This window comes from Ciona intestinalis, chromosome 3 (genome assembly GCF_000224145.3).
Source record: "Ciona intestinalis chromosome 3, KH, whole genome shotgun sequence".
Classification (NCBI taxonomy): domain Eukaryota; kingdom Metazoa; phylum Chordata; class Ascidiacea; order Phlebobranchia; family Cionidae; genus Ciona; species Ciona intestinalis.
Window position 1 is genome coordinate 191,736 of NC_020168.2, and position 10,423 is coordinate 202,158.

Here is a 10,423-nt window from a genome sequence, read left to right on the forward strand (position 1 = left end):
ATATTAATGTGAATACAACAACAACGACCACGAACAGTAGTGAAGTCCAAACTACAATAACCACGAATCACAGTGAAGTCCAAACAACAACTAAGATTCATGGTGAAGTCCAAGCGACAACGTCTTCAGCAAATAAAACATTGTCTATACTTAACTGGTTGTTATCGTTCTGCTGTTTAAGTTTAGTATCTTGTTTTATTTAGTAGATGATTCAGCAGCAACGCTTTTTATCTGACAGATTTTCAAGTAGTTTTTACTGCAGTAACGCTGTCTGATACTTCTCCTTTTTTTACGGTTGTGTGATTTTACCGATTGCCTTTTCTTCGCTGTTTTAAATAATTTAATCTTTCCAAAAATACCTGTAAATATGGCCTACCAAAAGCTTCCTATTACAAAAGATCTGATATTTATGGACGCAGGCTTTTATCTTCATTTATATTTTATGTTGGGGTAAAATAGATACCGTTATAGCACATACAATCTCATATTTCTTAATCGTGTTTCAAACAATCAACAAACCTTTTTTAGAATCGCAAGGATACAGTTTTATAATTCTGTAAATACCTTCGTTTACTAACAATAAGGACGGTAAATGGGAACGAAAACATGTCCCATCCTACCCCAACCGATCAGGGAAGCAAAGCCAACCAACTTTAGACCTTTTTTGTGCAAAAATTTCACTGCGTTTTACTTGAAACAATCAGCACAACCGGTGCATGCTACATTGTCCATTTATTACATATATTACCAAATTAGTTTGAACACCACTATTAACAATTAGTTATTACATGACTACATCAATATACATCAACCGTTGAATTAATCAGCACTAAGTATCGCAACCCCTCTCTCATAGAACATTGTCTCAGCTCCAATGATCTCAAACTTCAATGTGAAAAGTAAATCCAATCTCATACCATTCCTATACACTGGTAACAGGACCTGGAATTTAGTGAAGAGTTTCAATGCAAATTCAATGGGTAGTGTTAAAATGTAAACTGAAAAATCATACATTTTTTTTTCTTTTTGAGTACAATCACAGTCGTATTAATTAAAATCCTACAGTGTGGCATGCCATGGGACCTGATTCTGAGGTTTAGGCCATAGTTGGCCCATTACGTTGACACCCAGGGTGCTACAATTAAGGACCACTGGGTTGGAGCAATGTTTAATGCTATCAGTGTCAAGCCTTGAACTCAGTATCTTAAGGTTACCATGCAAACGTCAAACCACTGAACCATTACGCATGGGTATTTAAACTGACATTAATTACAATTTTCAAAAAAAATGATTGAAACTGCAAACAGTATAACTTTGCCATTCAAATAGAATGAGTGGATAAAACTTGCTTTGTCCTCGTGTGGGTGGAAAGCGACAGTTGTTATAACACGAATGTTTTGTTTCATACACTTCATGTTACCACGTATGTTAACTTTGTGTGGGTTATTTTTTTTCTGCATGACTGACAATTTGGACAACCCATTAGTGACCACTGAGTTGGAGCAATTGCCGTTAAGTGTCTTGCCCAAGGACACATACGCCCACAATGGTAGCAACAAAATAGACTTGTATATATTACCTGGTTGTTCAACTTCCTTTGCTTGCCAGGCACATGTTGCCATGATATGTAAATAAGTGGAAGCTTGTTTGAAATATCACTTGATACAGATAGCCGGTTATTGTTGCAACACGCTCCTTGCAAAATCAAACCTAAAAATATAACATGTTAAAAACTACAGTCAAATTTAATCAAAATTTCACAACTAACTAAAACTTTCAAAAAATGTTCTCTGCAGTCAAGACCAATTTAAAAATGTCGCTTATTGTTGTTTTTTTTACCACAGTAGTGATATACTTAAAAACCTTGGGCTAACTCAGGAGGTATCTAGTATATAACTTTGTCAATATTTGTTGCATGGTTGACAATTTGAACAACCCATTTTTGACCACTGGGTTGGAGCAACACCTTTAGCACATAATATCTAAACATCTTTTTTTGTTTTTTTAAACAGTTAACAACGGCCAATGGGAGTCGTAAGAATACAGTTTTATAATCCTTTGAATGTTCTTTGTTTACTACCAAATGAAATGAGAAAACAGAATAAAAACTAAAAAGATGTCCCATCTTTCCCTCCCCACCCTACTATATATAATACGCACCTGACAATGCAAACGTGCTGTTATCGAGTTGAGTGTCGCTCCCATCAGACACTTTAACACTCAACGATAATTCTTCCAATGAATGATTAGTGGCTTGTGCAACGTATTGTCGAGTTGCTGTGATGTAAGCTTCTGGTACAAACAAACCACCAAGCCATACTGATAAGTTCTGTAAGATCATAAATAAAATAAAATTAATTTATGCACTAATGATAATTTATATCCACCACAAAAAGAGAAAAACTTTTTATATCATGTTTTAGATAAGTTCTGTGAAAATATAAATAAATTTGTGTATTAGTTTATATTTAGATAATTATGTTAACCACTAGAAATTATTGACATAATGGTAAATTCTTGGAGTTATAAATAATTTAAAGAAATTTATGTTTTAATTTTATATTTCCCAGTAAAAGTAAAAATCTTTATACCATGTTTTAGATTTGATTGGAATAAGAGACTGACGGTGCCATTTAGGTGAAAAATATATACTTTTTAATAATATACAATTTATTTAACTCGATTTTTAAACTTAGTCGGTTATGTTTTCGTAGCACCAGATCCTAACTGTATTTCAGATTTTGTTTAAGTAGCTTTTATCAGACAAAAAGAATTGTATTAAAAAGACTATTAATAAAGTTAACCACAGGTTCATAGAATTAGAAGTTAGTCAAATCAGTGATTTAACCCAGATTAGGTTTCTGCCGACCATTTGCGTTTTATTGACTTAAATAATCTGTGTTTAAATCAAAACAAAAAAAGCAGATAAACAACAAGTTTGCCCATCTTCTTGTTAAACAGTTTAAATTAGAAACAACCATTAATCGAACCTTCAATCTGTTCTTAGCACTCGCATCGGTAGCAACTTTGAGTTGTTTAATTCTTTCACTGAAGTCGGTTATCCATTGAATAACTGTCCAACCTGAAGGAACCTTGTATCTGTAAACAACGAAAACAATATTTGTTAAAAAAAATAATTAAAATGAAACATAAAAAAAGTACATCTAAAAAAATTTTGGGGAAAAAAATGGTTAAAAACATTTTTTTCAAAAAATTATGATTAAAAAACTTAATTTTTAATTACAGTCTCTTTAATCACTCCAAAAAAATCTCTCTGTTTTGAGGGGGGAGGGGGGGGGGGGATAAAATACTTGTAAATTGTTTTACGAAAATACAACTAAAATTTATTTGTTTCTATTAGCCTACCTGTTCCATGCTTCAGGTAACATTCCCTTGTTCAATGTAGCGATAAGTGAACGGTGGTAGTTAGTTTGTTTTTTATGTGATTGGCAAACCTCAATCACTTCATTGAGATCAAACTGAACGATGCTTAACAAACGAACGCCCAATGAAACTTCTCGTTCAAAGAATCTACAAATTAAAGTTTCAATTATAAAAAAAGATTTGGATTTAAAAAGTAATCTCTGTATATTTTATGCATAACAAAACTCGGAAAAAAAAAATTCAAAGTTAACCAATTTACAAAACCTTTTGCGCCGTAAGGTTTAATTTATTTTTTAAATAGGTTTTACCCAAAGTCTGTTTTTAACGACTGTCATTTTACAGATAATACCTTCTTGTAGTTGTTGTAAATAATTTGATCTTTGCTAATATATTCAAAGGAAATAATAAAAAGTTATACAAACACCTGAACAGCGGATCCTTAATATTGTCCGTTGTTCTGCTTAACATCTGCAATGACGATGGTATGATCGACTTCCATTTCGAAGCGCTGCTTAACAAGCTAAGCATCCATTGTGGGCGTCCATCACTTTCCTTTAGCGAGGAGACTCGGGATCTCTTCTCATTGTCAACCTGTTGTTTGGTAAATGTTAACATTATGCATTTAGTGGAGCAAAAAAGGATTTCAAAAATAACTTCAATATGTGTTTTTTTTAAAGAATATTTTGAACTTTTTACTATTATTTATTAGGTGAACATTGTGCCATTAAGTGGAAAATATACATATTAAAAAACAATTTTTTATAAGTATTACAACTATGATTTTTAGAGTTTAGGGGTTTCTGATATGAAAAACAAGTTTAATAAATCAAAAATCTTGTTATAAATATATAGTGACCTGTTGATATGCCATATCCTCGTCTTCATCTATAAGTTGTGTACGGAGTAACTGACGGATCATTGTTTGGCCTGTTAAACAATTTATAACTTAATAAATAATGATTTATTAACTGGTTTTTACCACAATATAAAAATAAAACAGACACTATACAACAGAAAATATAAATTGTGAACCAAAAACATGCTAATTTTATAGGAAAAATACTTATAGTAACAAAATATTAGAATATTTTAAAATGTTATTTCATAGACTGAAAATTTCAAATTAAAAATTAATTTGTGGAGTAAGTTTACTATGCAGCAAATCTTTATTTGCTTGTAATTCTTTTTTACGAATTTTTTTTTTGTGAAGTAAAAAATAAATTAAAACAAAAATTGTCTTGAAACCTCTGTTAGTGAGAAGCAACTTTTCAGCGTTGTTTGGCAATCCAAGCCACGATGGGGTTTGAACATCGGGTAGTTGGTTCACCCAGTTCATAAACTCTTGTTGGTGAATTGCTGAGCTCGGTATGTTGATCGAACCGATTCCATCGCACTCCTTCACCAACTCAAAGTCGTGTTCGAAACTACGGGGGTGAAGGAATGGGGTTTTATAAAACACACCTTTTTCCAATAAAATCGTTAATGAAATCAATGTTTTGTCTACCATGAGCAAACTATAGGGGGAGAAAGGCCGAGTGTAATATAGGTTTTGTTAAACTGACTGTGCAACCATAAGAAATTGTAAAACTTCTTTTAGGTGGTCATCAAGAAATTTAGTATTTGGATAACTGCCCTGACATAATCACGTTGGCTATTTTACTTATAGGGTAAAAAAGTGCAGAAACTGCAATGGACTTTATACACTTTTCTTTCCGTTATAAAACTTAACATGGGAATAATTAAACAAAGTAGATTGTTGTTTGTCTGATAGTTGGAGCAATCACACTTCTTTCTTCCAATTAAATGTAAGTTTTCAACGAGACAAATAAAAGTTACTATTATTGAATTATTCCTATTAACATAGTGATATATCCCATACCTTGACGATGTGAATATATTTTGTAGGAAAGTATTCAACAATCTTTGATCAAACTCATTGTCCACTCGTCCCCCGTATACAGCTTGTGAGAATAAGGTTTGTAGAGCATTCCATGGTATCTTGTCAGGTGGAATGTTATCCCTGCCCTTCCCTACCATGTCGATCCATGTGTCGATGGTGTCACATGCGCACCTCAAGTCAGAATCATTAAACTCGTACCTGGAAATAGAGAGTTTGATAAATATATAAAATATTATTTATTGTCCATTTATTTAGAAACACAAATAAATATTGAAACAGAAAATCTAGTTAACTTAATAAGATTTTTGGTCACATTTTTGCTAATGTGGTGGATGCAATATACTTTGGCTCTGCTTGTTTGTATAGACACCTAACAGCAGGGTAAAATCTGGAGTGACATTGTTAAAATACAGTTACACTCATAGTTGTCAAACATAGGGAACCTCATTGATTAATGTGGTGAATGCAATATACTTTGGCTCTGATTGTTTGTATAGACACTTAACAGCAGGGTAAAATCGGGGGTAACATTGTTAAAATACAGTTACACTCATAGTTGTCAAACATAGGGAACCTCATTGATTAATGTGGTGAATGCAATATACTTTGGCTCTGCTTTGTTTGTATAGACACCTAACAAATTAGAAGCCGTTTCAGATTTAAAATGCGGGTGCCAAAAAAACATATGATGTTTCTAAAGCATCTGCTACCCCCAAGGATGAAATGTCACCCTTGTTACCCCTACATTACACCTATGATATTCTTACTAACTTTTTGCTCCACCCCAGCGGGGCATATCGTAGTCGTTCTTGCACAACAGCATGAAACCAGGCTAGCAAGAAATACAAGCGTCCTCTCTCGGTAGGTGGTTTATGCATTCGGTTAGCTGTAGCGATACGGTTGAAAGTTGACACGAGATTAGCACGCACCCCTGGAGGTGGCTCGAATACAAATACACGCCCAGCTCGAAGCAGATTAACCGGAATCTGGAAAGTTAGTTTGAAATTAATTTGTGCGGTTTATCTAGTATGCAAATAACATAATTAATTTTTATTTCTTTGAATACAGTAGCGAAGAAAAATTTACCTGTGGTGATATTTCCATTGTAAGAAACAACCTGAACGAGGCGTGAGGTTGCAGGGTGTGTAACTTCTTCTCTAGTTGGACCAACCATGCTGGGGCAAGATGGACATTCTTCAATAAAACCCAACGTCCGGATCTTGAGGCAGAGTTGATGGATTTTTCAGCCTTGGATATGAAATTAAGATGAATAAAGCAAGTTCAAATAATCTCCCACAAAGGTAAATAAGTGGTTACTCGTAAGCCGGCACGAGGTGCATGAAACTGAACAGCTGTGTTGTAACCAGTAACCACTGTCGTTGCCCGCCACGCGAGGATAAATAAGTTACATACATGGTAACTTGTAAGTGGACACGAGGTGTATGAAACATAACACCCATTTTATACAAACTGTCATTGCCCGCCACGCCAGAATAAAAAAGTTAAATTCATTCTATTTAACATAAGTGTTAAAAACACCATTGTCATCATTTTAAAGTTTAGTTTATAAAAACAAAACCATGCCTATATCTCCTAATAAACATCCAACCTTTCATTGTGTTAACTTTAAGTAACAAACAAAACTTTTCCTAAGCTACAAACCAACTTACCAGATCAAAACCTTCACTGGAGCCGATGGCAATTGACGTGATTTGTTTATTAAGTTGAACAGCAAGGTCGTCTACCCTGTTGCTTGCATCGTAACCAGGTAGTGAACACATCATTATTGGCTCAACAGCCTGAAGAACAGAAAAATATATTTTGTTTAATTGTTTTAGTAAAACAAAAGTATATACTATTTTCACATATATGGGTGAGGTCATAGGCGTCTATTATTTGAAAAATATAAATCAGGGCGGTTTTCGACAATGATATTACCTTTAATTAATATGATAGCCTTGTTTATATGTTAATATGTGTACCTAAACTGATCACATAGGGTGTCATAATCTATTCCAAGGCATGCATACCCGTGTTAGGGCCCATATTAGCTGCACTAAATAGCACGTAGCATTATTCTATAAACAGTTTTACAAACACCTTCACATCTTTGTTCTTTTTGTTTTTGGATTTCATAAGTTAAAAGCCCTGCAGTAGTTACACAATTGATAAAAATACTTTGATTCTACCTTAATCTGGTGAAGCACGATGTCGGAAAGATGAAGATCTTCCTCGCTTTCGTGGAGAAATGAATCTCCAAGCACGGATCGAATATAAAACTCGGCTGAAGCTAAAACTCGGTCGGGTCGTAACGCTTGAACGATCAGCAAGGATTGAAGGTTGAGACGAACTCGACCGTCAGTCTGGATGATTTAAAGATCAAGTTATTAGTATTTATACGGTGAATAAATGAATGTAAGTTATCTAACTTTGCATGGTGGGGCAACAATAGTCATTATAACACGGTGTTATGTTTCATACACCTTGTGCCAGCTTACAAGTTACAATGTATGTAACTTATTTATCTTGCATGGCGAGGCAATGAGAGTCGTTATAACACCGGTGTTCTGTTTTATACACCTCGTGCCAGCTTACAAGTTACCATAGATGTAACTTTAACTTTGTGGGTGATTATTTTTGGGAGGTTTTTATTTTTTGTTTTTATGTATAGGTTTTTATTCAAATATTGCCACAAATAAAAAATACAAACTTTTTGCGAGCCGTTCCATATCATAGCAAGCTGTGTTTCAGGAGATCCACTTTTCAACCAAAGCTCAAACTCATCTTTTGAATTCTGTTAACCATAACAGATATGAAGAAATGTTCTCAAAATAATAATACAAAAGATTAATAATAATTTCTGCATATTGTGAAATCTTTTATAATTTCAAGTAAATGAGTTTGCGAAGATTATGTAACAACTAATTTATTGATATACAGGATCAATTAAAAAAACAGTAGGCACAGTAGGTAACTATGGTGTAGTACACAAAGATTATTTACAGCAAAAATATAACTGTATCCTTAAAAGAGTGTTGTAATTGTTAAAAACATGATTAGGAATATGGGATATTATGGGCTAATGGCATACATCTTGCCCAACAGTAACAGTAATTAATAAATTCTTTTAAACAATTAGAATTAATTCATTACGGTTATGATATTGTATTCAATTTACCAGAATTTTCTCGGGTAAGTCCTTAAATCCTTCAATGCGAGAAAGTCTTTCAAAGTTTTGCATTTGTTCGTTGGAAAGGTTGGTCAGTGACTTGATCATTGGTCTCACATCACTGGATAAATAACAACATTGATCTTTTAATAAAGATTTATTTAAATAAGAGACTGACGATGCCATTTAGGCGAAAAATTTTCTACTACTAAAATTTTTTTGACTTAATTTTTTGTCTGATATGTTTTCTTAGCAATTAGCACCGGATCCTTACTATATTTCTTTACACAAGAATCGTTCTACTCTAGGAACACCAGATCAGGGTCAGAGTCGTGGAATTTATTAAAAACAATATTTATTTTATTATGATATTATTGCTACCAGGCATAACATATTTTTAACAACTGATCAACTGGCAAAAAATTAGGTAATTTTTAAAAATTCCAGTCTATTGCATGACTGCCTGTCATGCAATATTTTGGCAGCATACTAGTTCCCATCAAACTAAAAATGTTGCAACTAATATCTCAGTAGCTTTAATGTTACAGTTACATTAGAACATAAACTACATTAATATTTGGATGGGCAAATATTTACAAGCAAATATACCGCGGCAATATTATCCAAATCTTACCCAACAATTTTTTTGAACTTTAAATTTTAAAACTCATACACCTGCTATAGAAATAAAACTAACTTTTGGTGAACAGTGACTTCTTGTCCTCTTAGAAAGTGGTCGTATTCACTTTGCATTACATCGTCCGGGTTGAACCCACGTAGATATATCCTCGTTAGTAAGATAGCGAACATGCTTCTATCATCGTGGAGTAATGATCTCGATACTTGGTTGAAAACAACCTGCAAATATGTTTATAATTTATATCTTAGTTTTAGTATATTTATACATAATTTATTTTAAACTATTAAATATAATCAAATAGTGTTAAATATATCATGTCAACAGAATAAGAGGCTTTACATGTTATAGTTTTTCAATATGTTACATTATTAGTACTGGGATAGTTGACCAACTATGGCTTAAACTGCAGGTCCTATGGTACGCTTACTGTAGGACCTCACCCACATAGAACAGAATGTGCATATACAATGTTGGGGTAATGGACCAACTCTGACCTAAATCCCAGGCCCCATGGCATGCCTCACTGTAGGACCTCACCCATATAGAATAGAATATGCATATACAATGTTGGGGTAATGGGTCAACTCGGCCTAAATCCCAGGCCCCATGGTATGCCTCACTGTAGGACCCCACCCAAATAGAATAGAACGTGCATATACAATGTTGGGGTAATGGGCCAACTCTGACCTAAATCCCAGGCCCCATGGCGTGCCTCACTGTAGGGACCCTACCCAAATAGAATAGAATGTGCATATACAATGTTGGGGTAATTGACCAACTCGGCTTAAATCCCAGGTCCCATGGTACGCTTACTGTAGGACCTCACCCACATAGAACAGAATGTGCATATACAATGTTGGGGTAATGGACCAACTCTGCCTAAATCCCAGGCCCCATGGCATGCCTCACTGTAGGACCTCACCCATATAGAATAGAATATGCATATACAATGTTGGGGTAATGGGTCAACTCGGCCTAAATCCCAGGCCCCATGGCATGCCTCACTGTAGGGACCTCACCCATATAGAATAGAATATGCACATACAATGTTGGGGTAATGGGTCAACTCGGCCTAAATCCCAGATCCCATGGCGTGCCTCACTGTAGGGACCCCACCCAAATAGAATAGAACGTGCATATACAATGTTGGGGTAATGGGCCAACTCTGACCTAAATCCCAGGCCCCATGGCGTGCCTCACTGTAGGGACCCTACCCAAATAGAATAGAATGTGCATATACAATGTTGGGGTAATGGGTCAACTCGGCCTAAATCCCAGATCCCATGGCATGCCCCACTGTAGGGACCAGACTCATATAGAATAGAATATG

At 34.6% G+C, this 10,423-nt stretch overlaps 1 protein-coding gene across 1 annotated transcript in view; it reads right to left on the minus strand.

Annotated features, from left to right (window-relative positions):
• Positions 1-713: 713 nt before the first annotated feature.
• The window catches only part of LOC100176169 (cytoplasmic dynein 1 heavy chain 1), a 54,401-nt gene continuing 44,691 nt past the window's right edge, over positions 714-10,423 (minus strand). The window contains exons 73-88 of the mRNA XM_026833630.1: positions 9,151-9,311; positions 8,463-8,574; positions 7,995-8,078; positions 7,474-7,647; positions 6,955-7,083; positions 6,371-6,532; positions 6,056-6,270; positions 5,264-5,482; positions 4,630-4,808; positions 4,241-4,311; positions 3,809-3,975; positions 3,367-3,531; positions 2,991-3,099; positions 2,161-2,329; positions 1,580-1,710; positions 714-942 (exon numbers count right to left, since the gene is read on the minus strand). Coding sequence (XP_026689431.1) covers positions 820-942; positions 1,580-1,710; positions 2,161-2,329; positions 2,991-3,099; positions 3,367-3,531; positions 3,809-3,975; positions 4,241-4,311; positions 4,630-4,808; positions 5,264-5,482; positions 6,056-6,270; positions 6,371-6,532; positions 6,955-7,083; positions 7,474-7,647; positions 7,995-8,078; positions 8,463-8,574; positions 9,151-9,311 — 2,370 coding nt within the window. The 3' untranslated portion in view covers positions 714-819. The remainder of the gene's footprint in view (positions 943-1,579; positions 1,711-2,160; positions 2,330-2,990; positions 3,100-3,366; positions 3,532-3,808; positions 3,976-4,240; positions 4,312-4,629; positions 4,809-5,263; positions 5,483-6,055; positions 6,271-6,370; positions 6,533-6,954; positions 7,084-7,473; positions 7,648-7,994; positions 8,079-8,462; positions 8,575-9,150; positions 9,312-10,423) is intronic.